This window comes from Agelaius tricolor, unplaced genomic scaffold (genome assembly GCF_023055355.1).
Source record: "Agelaius tricolor isolate 1412-34295 unplaced genomic scaffold, bAgeTri1.0.p SCAF_38, whole genome shotgun sequence".
Lineage (NCBI taxonomy): Eukaryota > Metazoa > Chordata > Aves > Passeriformes > Icteridae > Agelaius > Agelaius tricolor.
The window spans coordinates 4013600-4031389 of NW_027269298.1; the positions used below are offsets into that span (position 1 = coordinate 4013600).

At 49.7% G+C, this 17790-nt stretch overlaps 1 protein-coding gene and 1 long non-coding RNA gene across 4 annotated transcripts; one reads left to right on the plus strand and one right to left on the minus strand.

The window, feature by feature from the left end:
* LOC139603252 (uncharacterized) lies at positions 1 to 2392 on the plus strand. The gene is made up of 2 exons (XR_011683629.1): positions 1 to 1009; positions 1831 to 2392. It is a non-coding gene; the product is annotated as an uncharacterized lncRNA (long non-coding RNA).
* A 686-nt stretch (positions 2393 to 3078) lies between these two features.
* On the minus strand, positions 3079 to 15313 carry TRAF1 (TNF receptor associated factor 1). Of its 3 annotated transcripts, none has more exons than XM_071454090.1 (12): positions 14804 to 15313; positions 14700 to 14759; positions 13125 to 13344; positions 12416 to 12500; positions 10598 to 10696; positions 9503 to 9664; positions 7171 to 7242; positions 6526 to 6591; positions 5919 to 6323; positions 5271 to 5448; positions 4577 to 4725; positions 3079 to 3600 (listed from the first exon to the last, which is right to left on the minus strand). In XM_071454090.1, the coding sequence occupies exons 1-12, from the start codon at positions 15180 to 15182 to the stop codon at positions 3385 to 3387; spliced, it is 2091 nt and encodes a 696-aa protein (XP_071310191.1). In that variant the 5' UTR covers positions 15183 to 15313; the 3' UTR covers positions 3079 to 3384. The 3 variants fall into 3 exon arrangements, with proteins under 3 accessions (XP_071310191.1, XP_071310193.1, XP_071310192.1); XM_071454092.1 differs by having other exon boundaries at positions 14700 to 14725; positions 14811 to 14913; XM_071454091.1 differs by having other exon boundaries at positions 14700 to 14746; positions 14811 to 14890.
* Positions 15314 to 17790: the final 2477 nt, after the last annotated feature.

The following is a 17790-nucleotide window of genomic DNA, read 5'->3' on the forward strand; positions in this document are numbered from 1 at the left end:
GCTTCCCCCGGTGCCCCGGGGCCGGGGGCGGGCAGGGGGTGGGATGCGGGCAGTGCCTGCGCAGCATTGCCCCGAGAGGGAACGACCTGTGCTCGCCGGGATTCCTGGAAACGGGAGCAGCCTTTCAGCCTTTCTCTGAATCTCACAGAGAAAAATCAGTCGCTGTAAAAATGCTTCGGTCGGTGCCAAGAAGAAATCTGTAGGATTCGGTGTTTGTTGGAAAGCGATGCTGGAAAAGCAATGTTTTCCAGGCTGCTCGGGCCATAGGAGAGCCGATTCCCAGTGCGGGGTCTGGGCCAAGCAGAGCCCGTTCGGCTTTTCCTGCCCGTGATGGATGCGGCCCCGGGAGCGGGGGCTCAGACGTGTCACAAAGCTCGAGCGCCAGGGGAGAGCGGCACGGCCCGGGCTGAGCCTCCCTTTCGGCACCCGGCACTCGGGACTCATTTATTTAATCAAACTTTTCCATAAAACACTGGTGTCAGAGCGCTGCACCTGCGGAGGGGTCGGGAAAGGCGATTCCCTGAGCCGCGGGTCGGGCACGGCCGCCCCGCTGCTCCCTGTGCGGGGCTGCGTGAGAAAAGCCGCGTGTGCCAAGTGTGCCGTGCCCCTGAGCAGCCCCGGGCCCCAGCTCCCCGTGAGTCACACCGGGATCCGTGTGAGTCACCTCGGGTCTAAAATAACCCACAGCCCTCGGAGGAGCCCCGCTCCTCGCTCCGTGCCCCGGGGCTGCTGCCTTTGCCCGGAATGCCCGGGACTGCTGCGCTCCCGGGCCAGCGTTCCTGTCGCAGCCTGTCCCGGGGGCACCGGAGGAGCAGCTCCCTCCTCCCGGCCCCCCGGGCGGTGTTCGCAGCGTGCTGGGCGCTCGCCGCAGGAATGCGGATGGAGTGACACGGAAATCAGAGCTGGATCGAGCTCGCCGGGGGTGAACGCAGGGAGAACCTGACTGAAACCCTTCCACACGGAGAGAGAGCACGGGAACATCGCGTTGGGACAAAAGTCTCCAACAAAAGTGGAAAAAAAAAACCACCCAGAATTTGAGATGTATTCTGTATTTTCTAGTAACATAATTACAGCAACATAAAGCAGATTTAACTCTGGTTTCTTTGCAGGTGCTTCTGTCACAGCATCCAGCAAGCCTGCAGTGAGCTACTGGGTGCTGCCCTTCTTCTCCTCTTCCTCCTCATCTTTCTTTCTCCTCTTTCCTTCTCTTCATCCTCCTCTTCCTCCTCTGCACACCCGCCTGGCTATGCCCTGGTATCCCATTTCTGTGGCACTGCGGGATGGCGGTCCCTGGCAGGTGCTGGGGCTGTCGCAGCAGCTGGAGCAGCTGGACACTGGTTCGGCACCCGAGGCTGCCCCGCTGTCCATGATGGGGCAGGGCAGGAGCACCCGGCCGGTAAAAGCAGATTATTCTGTGAGCACGGGAACAGAAATGAACGAGAGCCCCAAAAGCGGCCAAAGCTGAGGGCAGCAGCCCCACGCCCTCCTCGCCAGCGAGTGGGGCCAGCCCAGCTCCAGGGCAGGGCTATGGAATTCCCAAAACACCCAGCTTTTGCAGAAGGATTTGAATGAAGCCCCGTGTAGATACCTACTCCAAACTCCCAATTTTTTTTCCTTAAAACCTTTTGCTCGCTCCCCCACACCCTGCCCTGGCCGAGGGGAGGTGCTTTCCCTCTTTCACGGGGATGGAGCACCCGGGAATCTCGGCCCGGGCTGGAGCAGAGCCTGGGGAGAGCGGGGCGAGCAGCTCCCAGCGCTGCCTCTGCTTTGAAAACTGCCCAGAAATCGCTGCAGCCTCTTTTCACAGTGTTTTTCTTTCTTTGAAAACAGGAGTTGGAGGAGGGGTTGGATGTTGGCGTGTAGCCTTGGAGACCGAAGCCGAGGAATATTGAATGGAAACCCAAACACGGAGCTCCCGGGAGCTCCAGGCCTGGCGCGGGGATCGGAGCTGCGGGAGCGGCTCTCGCTGGCCCCGGGGGCTCCCAGGATGGGCGACCCAGAGCGGCTCCCAGGGGCCGCTTCCAGCCGGAGGAGCAGCCGGTTCCATGGGACAGCCCTGGCCATAGGAGCGGCTCCCACAAGTTGGTCATTCCCCTCTTCCCTCTGTTCACAGGGTCCCGACCCCACTGGAGCCACCTGAGTGACCAACACAACCAGTTCAAGCCATCGTGTGCAAGGTTGGAGTTCTTTCTCTGGGCTGAACAAGGGTTTATAAGCCAAAAAATTGCCTGGTGGGTTTTTTTTTTAGCTTTATTAGTCCATTAAAAAAAAAATTTAAAAATCCCTCCAAACCTTGTCCTTGACTATTTCAGACCATCTTAGCGGTAGGAGCATTTTGACTCTTTGCCAACCTGGCCATTAAACACAGAATAAATGCTGCTGATTTAACTCCCTCAAAGTCTCCGTGATTTTTCTGCCTCGTTTGCTTTGATCCAGACAAAATCACACAGAAACGATTTGCTGGATCAGAGAACTCTTGATACGGCCCCGATTCCAGCTCCTTTCAGCGCCGGCCGCTTCCTCATCGAGACGCTTCTGCTGCTGAGGGTCTGGGAGAGGAAAATCGGGAAGGGCCGGGCTGGGAGCGGAGCCCCGGGCCTGGGAAGGGGAACCGCGGATTCCTCCGGCTCCGGCCGGGCCTCGCAGGGCAGCCCGGGCTCCTGGAGCCCCTCCAGGGCTGGAAATGCCCTCGGGAGAGAGCCTGGGGTGCTCTCAGTCAGAGCAGATCAGGCTGAGGTCTGGCTGCTCTCTGCCGGCTGTGCCTTTGAAAGGAGGAGCTCTGGGCATCGGGTTTCGTGTCTGTTTGTTTATTTAGCATGGATTTGATCCATATCCGTCTTTTTTTCAAACTGAGCTCTCTCTGTGGGCTCTGTTGAAGAGCCTGGAAGTGCTCTCCCAGCCAGGCAGGTTTGAGGGAAATAGAGAGAGATGTTCTGGGCATTTCCAAAAGGATCTCCCTTTCCCAGAAAGAAGGAAAGGAAACAGCAAGGAAGGAAAAGCGTAGCACAGCTCAGCTGTTTCTGTAACATCTCCAAGCTGCTCAATTTCCTATCTGACAGTGAAATAAAACACCAAGCCTTTCTTAAGTTAGTGAGTTTTATTTAGGAAATAAATAAAATCATAAGAAAAATATCAATGATTGTAATAAATACAGCACTTGTCAAAGTGACACAGAGAGGAAAAGCATAATCTGTTTAGGTAAATTACTCCAGCACTCTACCCCTGAAAGAACATTTGAAAGGTGGAATAGAGGAAAATACACAGAATATCCAGTTCCTTCCCAAACAAACTTTGATAAACATTTGTTTATGGGGTGGGTGTTTTTGAAACGCCATGTTTTATCACAGCTAATTATTTTAAAGGCCAGCCACGCTTCAGGAGCTGCTAATTTGTCTCTATGATGCACTTGAGGAAAAGCGTGTCCTCCCTCACGTAGGCGTGTTTGGGGGACTGCAGCTTGGCCAGGGGCAGGAACAGGGGGCAGCCACTGGCCACGTTCATCTCATTCACTGGCCTCTGGAAGGAAGCAGAAGCCAGGTCTGGGCGAAAGGCATCGATTACGTGCTCCCTGTTGTTTTGGTCAAGCAGCATAAACGTCACCTGAAAAACAGAATGTGGCAGTGAGGAGTTACTGGGGTGGAAAACAAACCAGGGACAGAAGTGCTGCAAAAGCAGCTGGATGCTCCATTGATAGTTAAATACAAACTGTAACAAAGGTTTCCAACCTGCAAGGTCGGTTCATGTGAACGCCCAGATGAAGTTTTTAAAACTTTGCTACCCATAAAATGAAATTAAATTAATCAAGTAAGGAATTATTCCTTGGTAGAGAACTGCACAGTCCAAAGTGTCTCTCTCCTGACAACTTGAACAGCCCCTGGGTTTGGTTACAGTCATTGCATTTATTCTGTTTTTGTGCTTTGGAATCAGAAGAAACAGCTCAGCTGCCCATGCACAAATATGTAAAGGATACAACCTAAATATCCCCACCTCATTACCCCTTTTATTTACTCACTGTTCTATAGCTTGAAATATAAAAGATCTGTAACAATCTTTTAATACAGTGAGGATTGGGAATTTTGATTTCTATTTTTTTTGGCTGTTAGCTGGCAGTAAAAGTATTTATAGGAAAGGTTTACAGAATCATTACCCCACAAAGGCAAGTGCCAGAGCACAGGTCAGGCCCTGCCATGGTTTCACTGCTTTCCTAACCATTGTTGCCATTATCAGATCACACTTAGGGGAAAAATCAGCCCAGGATCACATCAGACATCTGTGGCACCTCTGTAAGTGGAACTCTCACCTCACCCTTGTGATGCCTTTAGGCACCAAATCAGGTGTTTGGAATATTCCAAACACCACGTTCTGGTGGTGAAAATCCTGCCTGGCAAAGTCTGGAATATCAGCAGGAGCAGCTTTCCCTGCAAGGGACTCCAGTCAGAGACAAATCACTACCCAGGGCTGCAGGGCAGCTCCTCACCTTTGGAAAGGGACGTGGAAAAGCACTCAGCTTCCAGAAAACTCCAGGGAAAGAGTCACCTTTGGCTGGGATCAGATGTGGGAAGGTTTCCCTTCTTACCTTGTGCCTGAAGGGCCACGGGAGCAAAGCGTCGTAATCTCCTTTCATGACAACGAAGAACAGGGACATGTGGGTTCCTTTCCCTGTGCCATCCCCGTTCAGGTACACCCTCAGACACACCTTGTAGCCATACTTTGCAGTGTAGAAAGCTGAAAATCAGAACTCTTCATTAGTAGAGCTGTTTCGGGGGGGGGAAATAAGGCATAATGTGTGTTCTGGCATATGGGAAAAGGCAATGTGTGACAGACGTGGTTTGCTCTCACAGAAAGGGGAACAGACAAATCAGCACCCCCTGGAGATTACAAGCAATGAAAACCCAGTGGTTGGAATCCTTTTAGTGCCTCAAACCTTGGTGAAAATGACCTGTTATTAGCCACACAAGTGTAATTTACCTAAACCAGTTACTTCCCACATGGGAAGGAGCTGCAGCCACGTGGTCCCAGCTGAGGGCTGGGAGGGATGGAGCCACTGCAGGCAGCTGTGCTGGGGACCAAGGGCAGGATGAGAGCCCAGACTAAAGCACAGCCCTCTGGAAAAGCACATCCCATGCCCTGGATTACAGATCTCTGCACAAACAGCAGCTTGGCTTAAGGAGCTGTGGCACGAGCAGAAAGGAGCAGAGTTTTGGAGAAATGGGTGGGGGGGATTCAGAAGGGTTGGGGTTTGTGAACACACATCTCCATCCTGTGCTTACCTGGGGAGTACAAACTGACTGTCCTGCCAGTCACAGAGTCCTGGAGCTTCCTGCCCACCTCAGTGATTTTCCAGAGGAAGATGCCATCGTAGGAGGCTTGCTCAGAGAACAGCAGGCTCTTGTGCAGGCTGCTCAGGCCTGCATCCTTCTGCATCAGGCACTGGTGCAGCTCTGCAATCTGGGAGAAAAATCCAGTCCTCAGCCTCCCCCTGCTCCAGGCTGTGCTGCAGGGGTGGCTGCATCCTTCTGGAGTCCTCATGTTCTGGGAGCTCTGCTTTGATTCCTTTCTAAGTGACAGCAATATGTCAAAACATACCCAGAGATGTTGTTTGGGCCTCCAGGCAAAATGTTGCTGTGAGAGGATCAGGCAATTAAACAGCTCTGCTGCCTGCTCACAGTCTGATCAGGCAAACTAACACTCAACACTCTCAGGACTATCTCACTACCTAAGCGTGGATTTAGAGAACAAATATTAGAGATCCACGTTTGAAAATGGATCAAACAACAAAAGGATCCTGAATATGTGTCCAGAACTGAGCCCTGCCCAGCTCAGACTCCTGTTCTGGTCCCTAGCCCAGCTCCCTGATGTGTGCCAGCATTTCTTGTGTACAGAACAAGCACCCAGACAATCCCTGCTGTCATTTTTACCTTCAGCTCAAGGCCCCGTATGATGTTCTGGTCCAGCTCACTCTGTCTCCTGAAGGCCAGGATTTCCAAATTAGAGCTCTCCACCTCCTTGTTGAGCACTGCCACAATGTTCTCAAACACGTGCAGCTTATTTTCCAGCTCAGAAATCACCTTCTCCCTCACGAGCTGCTGCAGGACAGACTCATCCCCAGGGACAGAGGAAGCAGGGAAACAGTCCAGCTCTGGCTCTGCTGGCATCTGCAGCTCACAGGTGCTTTTCCCTGCACTTTTCAAGCTCAGCTCTGGCCGTGGGGAGAAGCCCTTGGGGCACAGGGATCCCTGCAGGTGCCTCATGTGCTGCAGCAGGAGCAGCATGTGGGCTCCCACCGCGGATTTTTCGTGCTCCTGGATCTTCTCTTTGCTTCCCTGGAAGAGACAAAGCTGTCACTGCCCCCTCCATGGCCACCCCAGCCACCCTTCAGCCCCTTGGGAGATGGAGAACTGCAGGGTGCGGGTGCAGCTCCATCACCTGGCAGCAGAAGTGCTGATTCTGTTCTGGGAGACACCTCCCTGAAGGGATTGTCCAAACTAGGGTTTGGAGCATCCTGAAGGGACCTGTTTCACTCACCCTAAATGCACAGCCAACTTCAGAAAAACAACAGCCATCCTTGCTGGCTGAGGATGTAGAGTGGCTCTGTTGGAAAAAAAAAAGCAGAGGGAATAATCAAAACCAATTGAAGGGAATTCTTTTATTTCCCTACAAAAGCCACAAACCCAGCAGCTATAGCTCAGATTAATTCAAGTCAAGGTAATTCCACAGCTTCCAGTGCCCAAGCTGCTTTGGAAATGGATGGTAAATCAATTCAGAGTGTGGTGAGAGCAAGTGTCCTGCACAAGCCTGGCAGTGAGGTGCCCATCTCCCAGAGCTCAGAATGACAGAACACAATTTAATGAGCACAGGGAGCAGCCAATTCCTCACAAAGATGCTGGCAATGCTGTACAGCACCTCCTGGTCAGGTGGCTCTCACTCAAGCTATGAGAGGAAACAAATATTTGCCCATTTTACAAGGTTAATTGGGAGGATAATTATTGAAGGTAATTGTGGGAGCAGGGGAGGGAAGGCAGTCAGCAGGGTTTGCTGGGATGTAAAGAGCAGCCAGAAACAACTGCTGGATCTGAAGATGTTCTCAGGTGTTTATTTAATCTAAATGAACAAGAGATAATTTTATTAATTGAAATAAAGCTGCATTGCACTCCTTTATCTTCCACCCACCTTTTCCTTTGATGCTGTTTCTGTTTGCACAGGTTTTTGTTCCTTGCATAAACTGCCTTCACATGAATGCTCCTGTCATTAAAACAAGGAAAAAAAAATCAGTACCTTATTTAATTATTGAATTAAAGGTCACCCTGGGATATTGGATGCAAGATTGGCAATGTGCAGGTGTTGCCAGGTTCAAGTTATGTGCACACACACAAAAATGTGCACTCACACACGTGCAGTGACAAGCAAGGGGTTACAGAACAGGAAGCAACAATGACCAGCAGAACAGGAAATTCAAATATATACAGATATATATATATATATATATATATATATAAATATATATGAACATAAACAGGTTACAGCACAGGAAACTCTAATATAAATTCAAATTCAAATATAACTCAGATATGAACTCTTCCTGCATTGACTCCACACACTTTGCTCAACGTGCAGACCCTTCTTGCATCCTGCCATGAGCACTTTGGAGGCTGGAATCCAAATTCTCCCTCGTGATGTGCTACAGAAAATGCACCACACTCGCAGGAGCTTCCTGCCTTTTCTGCCTGCAGGAAGGGTGAAGTGATCCCTGCCCCTGGCTCTGTAATATCTGTATTTCACACAGCAACTGCCAGCTTTCCCCTCACTCTGCACAGGGGGTGGCTTTCATCCTCACAAGCTCCTCTGCACACCAGTTCTGAGGTTTCCCTTTCAGTTCTCAGAAATGCAGCCACGGGGTTTTCTCACTCTCTAACTCATTTTTTAACACTTTTTATCTTGCCAGTGATCTTACTCATTTCTGCTCTTTTACTCCTCCAGCTCACCGATTTCTTGAGGGGGAGAGGGACTCTCCTTCAGAGGAGAGAAGTTTATTTAAAAATAGAGCAATACAAAAAAAATCACCAGACCTTAAACTGAATGAATAAAATGAAGAGAGCAAGAGCAGCACCCAAAATTTACTATTTTCTCCCAGAGGGTTGTGGGCACACAGAATACCCACAAATAATCACAATGCTGATCCCGGTGCCAATTCATTAAAGCAGATAATGAATTCTACACGGACTAAAGGAGGCCGAGAAAAAGCCCCACCTCAAGGCCAACCCCCGGCTCGGTTACCAAGGTTTCCCAACCAAAATATCAGAGAGGTGGTGGCTGAGTGGGAGGAAAGGAGCTCCGGGCAGAGGAGGGGCCGGGCTCAGGCTCCCCTGCAGCCCCAGCCCAGCAGGGCTGGCAGCAATCCCTGTTGCCACCTCCTGGTGCTCTCAGATTTGGGTTTAGCACCGGCAGGGTGAGCCTGGCTCTGGGTTCTCCTCTCTCTGCAGGTCACTAAAGGATGAGCAATGCTGGTTTGGCTTCTTTTTTCTACCTCTGTTGAGGCAGAAGGTACTTGTTCCTCTGTCGGGATTGAAGGCGCTTGTTTCCCGCCCTGAGATATCCCACACTTTAATCCAACTCCACACCCGGAATCCCAGTGCTAGCAATCTATTTTGGAAGCCTTCTCCACGGCCTCAGGTCAAATACAGAATTTGCTTGTGAGTCTGTGGCCCTTCAGCACAGAAAGTTTAAAATTCTCAGCAGCCAGGACTGCCCAAGGAGCAGATTTTAGCAGAGCAGCCCATTCCTACCCCAGGAGGACTCATATTCCTTGCAAAGCTCTCAGCTCAGTGTTTGAAAGGCACCAATTTGTGACACTTTGGACACTCAGAACTATTTACATCTCTGAAATATTCAGAGCCCTCCTCTCCTGTGGGTCTTTAATCACCATGCCCAACTGCAAGGCTGGCAATTATCCTCTTGAAATCATTTGGAGGGAACAATATTCATTGTTTTGAGCAAATAACATAAAAAAAAAAATACAAAGCAGATATGTTTGAATGGGCACTGAGATACTTGTGGTAGATTCAGGGTGAGATTTTCCTGGTCTGTGGACACTGCTGATAATTTGGAGATTTGCACCTGGTCAGATCTAATAGAAATAATATCTGACAGAATCCTGCCCTACACATTTGTGGGTAGTTTTAGTCTGAACAAACTTCAGCCACTTTCAAGATCCCCTCCTGCTGCTGTCTGTGCTTTTCTGGTTTTCTCTTGCCTCACACCAGGACTCATTTTGAGGCAGGAGCTGAAACCTGGGCTGCCCAAAGCCAGGGGAGCACCAGGGCCCTTTGTCACATCCCCAGCACATTATCACATCCATTTCCCCCCAAAGCTTGTGTGGGAAAATGATCAAACTCAGGAAAATTAAATATTCCCTGAGTGCAACGGAATCAGGATGGGAAAACGGCACCACAGATCATTGAAAGCATCAATAAAAAGCCTTTATTTGAGAGAGAAATGTTCTCACCTGGCACTCAGAGCTAGCCAGGCTGCACTGGCACTGCTGACACACTGTCACATTATTGACACATCCATTTTCCAAGTGATCTGCCAGCTTCCTCCTCATCACCACGTGCCCACAGCCAGTGTGACAGGGGATCAAAGCATATTCACATAAACTCTGATGCTCCTGGAAGTACAAAGTTATAAAGCAACCTGTGAAGTGCTCATTCACATTTATCTATAAATAGATATTCACATTTATCTATAAATAGTCTCTGTCCTGGCAGCCCAGGGCTCTGATCTGCATTTCTTCTAAGCTTGGGTAAAGTCCCACCCCACAGAGTTACTGAGATTACTGGTGAAAAATTCACCAGCTTTACCGGGGCTTTTTTTGGTTAATTATTAATTTTGAAAAAATCTCAAAACCAAAACCAAAAGCAAACTACATTTGGTAAATTCAAACATGAGGTCTCCCTTAAAAAGCCCCTTAGGGCTTTTGCTTAAAAACAACATGATCCTGGTCCCAGCTCTCTCCCTTGTATTCATTACTCAGATTTGCCAAATCTTGCCCATTAAAATAAACATTTTAACTGAGGCATTTGAGATCAGTCTGAAAAGAATGATGAATACAATCAATACATTGACAGAGGAGGGAATTATTTCTCCAATAAAACATGCCAAGGACATTGCCTGAACAGTGTCCTGGAGACTGAACTACCCTGTCACCACCTGCTTGTAGCAGCCTTGCATTTAAATAACAAGGAACCACTGGATAAAATATCAAGCTGATTTAAGTTTGTGCAATGTGAGTTTCATTCAGAATGTTCTGGATTTGGCCAAAGCCCCACTAAAGTTAATCACAGAAGCACAGAATGATTCGGGTTGGAAGAAACCTTAAAAATCAACCAGTCCCAACCCCCTGCCATGGGCAGGGATAGATTAATGGCACATTAATCTCCATAGATTAATGGCATATTTTTTAGACAAAAACATTGGTATAAATCACAATAGTGACACTGATTCTAATTAATTGCATTAATTTGTGTCTGCTGATACCCTGGTTTCACTGCCTCTCTGTCCCCACCCCACATTCATCTGAATAAACTCTCTTTGAACATACTTCAAAATCTTTCATGATACCAGACCAGCTGCATCCAGGGGTCACACAGTGGACTCTGAGCTCAGAAATCTCTTTATTAATGGCAGCATCACCAAAAGCCTGGAAAGAAAACAAAGTAATAAAAAAACATTGGTCAGAAAGCACTTTTGGATGCATCCTTGGAATAGGAACAGGGTGGTAGAAATCCACACCTTAATAAATCTTTAATTTTTAAAAAAATTACTGTATTGCATAAAACTCTGCAACCTGCCCAGTTAATCTTAGTGTAGTAGAAGCCCAAATAATTATGAAATAATTTATTTCTTAGCACTCAAAAATAATTTATTTGACACGATATTAATTTACCGAAAATAAGCCCGACTACAGCTTTTATTTTGCATTTCTTTTCACAGGAGCCTGAAATATTTCACATGCAGCCATGTGCCGACAGGACCCTGCCTGTGGGGTCCCTTAATGAATGCATTTCATTATCGGGGTCATTAACACCTCCTAAACGTGCTGCAGCGAGCACTTGGGAGTCTCTGCACCGAGAGCACTGCTCAGATCCGGGCTGCTTCCATTTAGCAGGCACCGAGTGCTAAAAAAATCTGAACCAGATGGGAGAGGGGTTTGCTCTTTGCACTACAGAGATTACTGTGTTATTCTAACACGAGGAATTGTACAATTGTTATGTAATGATGAAGTACTGCTCGCTTTAATATTACACCTCGCACTGAAATAGGGATCCTGGCGCGGGAAGAAGCCCTGCCGCAGTTAAAGGCATTTTGGGGTGGTCTGCAGGTAAACACAGTGCAGGGAAATGCAGATTCCACACGGAATAACACAGAGCAAGGACTGGGAGGGGAAAGCTTTACAAATAGAGGCAGGAAAGTATTTACAAACACATCTCAAAGCTCCTGAAAATCCACCCAGCATCTGTGGGGAATGATCCGCAGCCCCGGGTGGGCTCAGTTCCCAAACCACACCTGCAGAAACCCCCAGGACATGGGGAGAACCCCACAGCAGAGAAACCCCAAACTGACAGGCAAAGTTCAGAAGGGCTCAGCTGCACCCATTTGTGCAGGAAATCTGTCATTGGGAAATTCATTCCAGAACTGAGAATTAGTTGGGGTTTTTTTTTCTGGGATATCACCAAGTTCAGCATCAGCAGCAGATCCATTATTTTGCTGCTTTCTAAACTTTGGCTCTTATGCCACTGTTAGCTGCCTGTTTGTTTTCATTTCCCCCCAAAAATGTAGACAAATTATGTGTCTGTTGATATCCCTGCGTGTAATCAGAGAGGAGGGGAAAGGACAGGCTGGGACTGGGCCTTAGGGCCCACTTTGCATTTGGGATACAGAACAACACAGCAATTTGCCAGGAAAATCACACAAGAAGAGATCTGCACCATTAGATTACAGATGAAACATTGGCCAGGGCATAGTTTGTATCAATTATTATGTTCGGCTTCATGTTTGAAGGGTACAAGAAACCATGAGGTTGGAAAATCCATTAAAATACTTCCTGAGGATAATAAGTAACAGTTAAGACACATTATTACAAGTAGGAAAGCACCACTTACTTGGAGACAATAAAAAGTTAATCATATGGAAGGGTTTGGGATTTTACATTGCAGAACCTGGATTTGGAAAGTCCTGAGGCTGCCATTACACTTTTTAAAATCAAAAACTCTGGGAAATCCAAGTTATTAAAGCTTAAGTTAAAATGTGTACTATCAGCTGCTATTGCATTTTATATTATTCCCTTCAGAGCTCCAGTCCAACGATGACTACAGAGAATGGTTATTGATAAATTAATGATCTGTGAACTACAACTTACCCTGTCTTCTGCCAATAGGCTTTCCTCACCTAAAGTGTTGGGATCTTCCTCTTTACATTTCTGGCAAATTGCATTTTTATTGTTTCTGGTAAAAGAAAAAATAAATAAATACCAATCCCACGGTGCACTGCAGTTTAGGAGGTCTCTGTATAGGCACTGCCACAAATAAACCCATGAAAATTGTGATTTCCACTCAGAATCCATAGTCCTTGCTCACTAAAGGCCAATTCTTGAAAAAACACCGGTGTCAAAAAAGTTTTGCTCTTCTGTTGTTCAAGATCAGGACTATGCCCATTAATCTTATCTGTATTGCAGGAAAAGAAGGGCAGCCTGAACCATAAATAGGAATAAAGATGTAAAGCTATTTATCCCATGAATGATTCAAAAACTCCAAGTAGGAAAGAGAATGTGAAAACTGAAGTCTTTTAAAACACAGAAAATGCCCACGTTGTCCAGACAGATACAGATATATATGACATTATATTCACCAAAACCCCATAGCATCCTTTATCAAAGGGCTGTGAAGTGCCAAGGAAGCCTTCAAGGTTAAATCAGATTTTATCACAGACAGAAAAGCTCCCTCAGGCCTCAGAGACTCCCATGGCCGAACCAGGAGGAGGCAGGGAATATCCTGCAGCCCCCATGGAGATTCCTGGCAGCAGGGAATGCCAGCAGGCCAGGGAGCCCCTGGGCACAGCCCAGCACTTACCTGACGATCCAGGTGAGGCAGGCAGAGCAGTACCTGTGCCCACACAGTGTCTGCAGGGCTTTCTTCAGGATGTTGTGGCAGTTGCTGCACAGGAACTTCTGCCCAGGCACGTCCTCACAGATGCTGGTGGGGTATCCAAAGGGGAACTCGTTCTCATCGGGGGCAGAGCTGGGGGGGTCCTGCAGGCTCCTGGGGCTGCTCTCAGCCATCTCAGCGAGCTCTGGCCGAGAGGAGAGAAAATCCAGGTGTTCCAACACAGCACACACTCACTGGGATGTGGGAGGATGCAGCAGAGCCCCCGAGCAGCCCCAGGGCTGAGCAGTCACCTCGCTGTGCTCAGCTGGGTCTGCAGTGACAGGCGCGGCCAAATGTCACAGTGGGGTTTGACCTGCCACCAGCAGGAAATTACTGTGCACCTTTAAAATTTCCCTCAAACACAACACAAAAATAGACCTAAAAGTGTCCTAAAAAGGGCGGGTTGGGGTTTTCTTTCAAGAGTTTTTAGCTTATAGAAAGATGAGCTACAGTCCTGTCAGTCCTCATCGCACAGGATTGTTTCTGCAGAGTAAATCCCCAACCACATCAATTCTCAAAATTCGTGATTTCACTTCATACACACAGGAACTGAGCAGCTGGTGTGTTGACAGTGACTTTCCCGAAGTCATAAGACTTGTGGTGAAATGACAAAGGAAATCCCAAGGCCACAAGCCCTTGATGCTGTGCTCTGGCCAGGCCCACCTGGAGCCACATGTGCCAAGGTGTTGTGCACATTCAGTTCGGTTTGGTTTGCTGTGCCGTGGGATATTTTTGGAAATGCAGCCAAAATTGATTCTGGTGTTTTTTGGAAAGTCCAAGGAAGGTTTTCACCCAGGGAACCGGTGCAGTTTGATTATAATAACCCCTTCATTAAGGCTTTTTTTTCCTGCCATGACAGCACTGATGCACCATAACCTGTTTCAGTATTACCAGCTGTCACGCTGACTGAGAAATCTGAAAATAAATGACTGCAGGCTGCCGTGGGCAGGCCGGGCTGGCGGTGTGACCGCCGTGATGGGCAGGGCACAGCCCGGGCTGGAGGCTCTGTCTGGGAGCCAGCAGCGTTTTCCATGGCGTGGCTCGGCCAATTCCCTCTGCAGCATCGGAGCGGGAGCTCGGCAGTGACCGCAGGGGCTGCCCGGCCTGCCAGAGCCCTGAGTTAGAGCCGGCAGCACAAACGCCATGGAACCGAAGGGGTTCCAGCGGTGCCGGGGGGACGGGGCGCTCACGGCTCCCCCGGCCCGCGGAGCGCGGCCCCGGCACGGAGCCCACCCCGGCTCTGGAGCCGAGAGCGGCCAGGAGCCCCGGCCAGCCCCCGCTGCCCTCCGGGCGCTCCCGGGGCGCGGTTCGGGCACCGGGCCCGTGTGTCCGGGGGCCGCGGGCCGTTCCCCGCAGCGGGGCCCGCGCCCCTCCATCCCTCCCGGTGCTCTCCATCCCTCCCGGTGCTCTCCATCCCTCCCGCTCCCCTCCATCCCTCCCGCTCCTCTCAATCCCTCCCGCTCCCCTCCATCTCTCCCCGCATCCCCGCCTCTCCCGTACCTGAGCCCGCCGGGCCCTGGCAGGCGCTCACCGCGGGTACCGGGCCGCTCACCGCGGGTACTGGGGCCGGTCACCGGGGATTCCGGGGCCGCTCACCGCGGTACCGGGGCTCTCACCGCGGGTACCGGGTCCTCTCAGCGGGAATACCGGGTCTCTCACTGCGGGTACCGGGGCTCTCACCGCAGATACCGGGGCTCTCACCGCGGGTACCGGGCTCTCACTGCGGTACCGGGGCCGCGGCCGGGGGCTGGGCCGGCTGTCGGCGATGCTGCCTCGCTCCGGCCGGGAGGAGCGGGGAGCCCGAGCCGCGCCCCGGGGCCGGCGGGAGCGGAGCTTCCCCTGCTCGGGGCAGCGGCGCCGTCCCGGCCGCGGGCACGGGAACTGCCAGGGCAAAGGCCCCGCCGGGCGCGAATTCCCCCGGGCCGCCGAAATGGAGAATGTGGCGGCCGGGTCCTGCAAGCGCAGCCGTGCCGGGTGTGCCATGGTGCCCTGACAGCCCTGCCCGCCCCGAGCCCGACATCCCCGCACGGCCCCGGCTGCTCGGGGCAGCCCCTGCCCGGTGCGGGAGCCCCGAGCCGCCGGAGCCTCCGGGAAACCTCGGCGGGGCAGCCCCGCTGGGGCTCAGCCGCCAACGCAGCCCGGGATGGCACAGCAGGGAAACACAGGAGCTCAGCAATGGCTGCAAAGCCTTCTTAGAGTGCAGGGGAGATTCTACAAAGCAAAGTTTCATTATCAGCAGGAGATTCTCTTCAGCCCTGGCACGGCCTGCCACCCTCTCTAGTTCTGACAAAGGATTCAGTCAGAAAAAGAGTTGTACATGCAAATCTGTTCACCCTTCCTTGTGGGGAATATCCCCGGGGGTGAGGCCCTGCTGAGCACCGACAATGAAAAGCAGAGGTGTTTCCCTGGGTGCTTGGCTGGCTGTGCACCGCTGCCCTGGCAGGAGGCACCCGCGCAGCTTCTGTGGGTGTGCGGCTGCTGAGGGATTCCTCACACAGCGTTTGCCTGAGTCTGGCACCTTCCCCTGCTGGGAGTGCACAGACAGACACAACAGACACCTCAGCTCCACTTCCCTCCTCTCTGGGCTGATCTGATGGAGATCTGCAGTTCAGATCATCAGGGCTGGGTGTTAACTCAAAGCTAAGAGGAAAGTGTGACACAGCCCCAGTGAGGCCTTGGTCTGACACATTTGCCCTTGTTTGGGTTGTTAAAATTCATCCTAAGTTAATTTGGCTCAGGCGGTTTCTGCCAGGATGTGAGTTAAAACCTCTTTCAGAAACTGAAAGATTTCTGGATGTGGTTTTTCCAACTTTGGGGGTACAAAGAGGTGTAAGACGTTAATTTTAGAATGATCACAGGGTCAGGTTCAGGGATGAAGTGGCAGCTCCACCTCTTCCCTGTGCCCTTACCTCACTCCTTTCCTCTGGCTTTGAGACTTTTTGAAAGTTTCTGTGATTCTGCTGCACCCCTGTCTCCAAAGGTGCTGAATTACACAAAGAAACTAAAGATAAGGTTTTGGTACTTTCCAAACTAGAGAGATTTCCTGTGGTAAATTTCCCCCATATGAGATCAGTTAACTGAAAACAGGATGTGGCTCAGAGAGAGATTAAAATTTGAAGCTTAGTTTTACTGTAGAGCCATTCCAGCAGTGCTCAGCATTGCAGGGCACTGTGTTACTATTTAGGGGGAATGACCATTTTATACCCTAGGGGAAAAGTGCATAAGGGAATATATTCCTATATTTAATATCACCTTTTAAAAACAAGCCAAGGTGTTGAGACTTTTAATTCTACAAATTTCCTAGGACATTGCAAATGGAATTTAGGTTCAGATGCTCCATGTTTTAAAGACTGTAGTCAAAAGGAGAATTGCATTTCAGAGAGATGTTTAAGATAGGGATGTCTCCTTTGATGAAAACATGATTTTCAATTAGTATAAATTAGCTGGAACTGTGCACATGTTCTAGAAAAACCTGAAAAATTAGTAAAACACAGGAAGGAAAATTTGCTAGTAAAAGCAAATCCAGTGCCCATGAGATTCAGTTCTCCTAGGAACTGGAGCTCAGTGCTTCAAGTCAAGGTTTCTGCCAGGTCAGAGCTCTGATGTGAAGGAGTCTGTAACTTCCACACTATTACTTATTTTCTGAATGGAACACAGTGTCTGGGAGGTTCTACCAATTCAAGATTAGAAAAAGAAGAATCATTAAATCTGATTATTGTTATCCTCGGTGAACTCAACAGCTTTGCCACAATTCAACCTCCTGTCTCTAATTAAATCTTTTTACATGTTTCAGTTTTATCTGTCTGTGCCTACTACCAGTTGTAGCTCTGCTTTGTTATGGTGATACCCCAAGGACCAGCCCAGCCCTCACTACAAGAGCAGGGAAGTTTCCCACTAGGTTCCATAAATCTGGACTGTAACTCTCAAAGAGACATCAGGAATCAATTTTAATTTCCTCATCCCTGCTCTGCCTCAGGATTTTTCCCAGATCATATTCTCTGCAAGACAGAATTATCATAGGAATTTTTTCCTCCAAAGAATAGATGCTCTGGAACACCTCTCCAGCATTTGACAGCAGAAAAGCACCCAAAAATAGACACTTAATTTATGTATATATTTATGTGTGTTGCTTATTTCAATCACTCATTAAGTATTTTCCACAAGCCAAGCCAAGGAATCGCCCTGAAGAGCAGAGAGAAAATGAAAAGTGTTTCTCTCTATCACAGTGGCCTTGATGGTTTCCTACAAGCCAGAGCATTTCAGAGTAACTCACTGAGAGGTTTCTGAGGCTGCCCCTGAGTTTAGGCCACCAGGCAGATCTTGCTCATGTGGAGAAGCTCCCTGGTGGCCTCGTGGCCCAGTCTCTGTCCCCCAGAGCAGGACAAGCGTGGGCTGCAGTGTGTGAGCCCAGCATGGAGCACTTTGTGCCAGTTTCCCCAGCTGAGGCTCAGCTCCCTGGCCACATGAAGGGTTCTGCTGTACTTGTGGTTGTGCTTCTGTTTCTCTTAATGTACAGAAAGCCTGAGCTAAACTGGAAAATTCTGAGCTGCTTCTTTCCATTCTTAATGCCTTGGAGAGAACTCTGGGAACG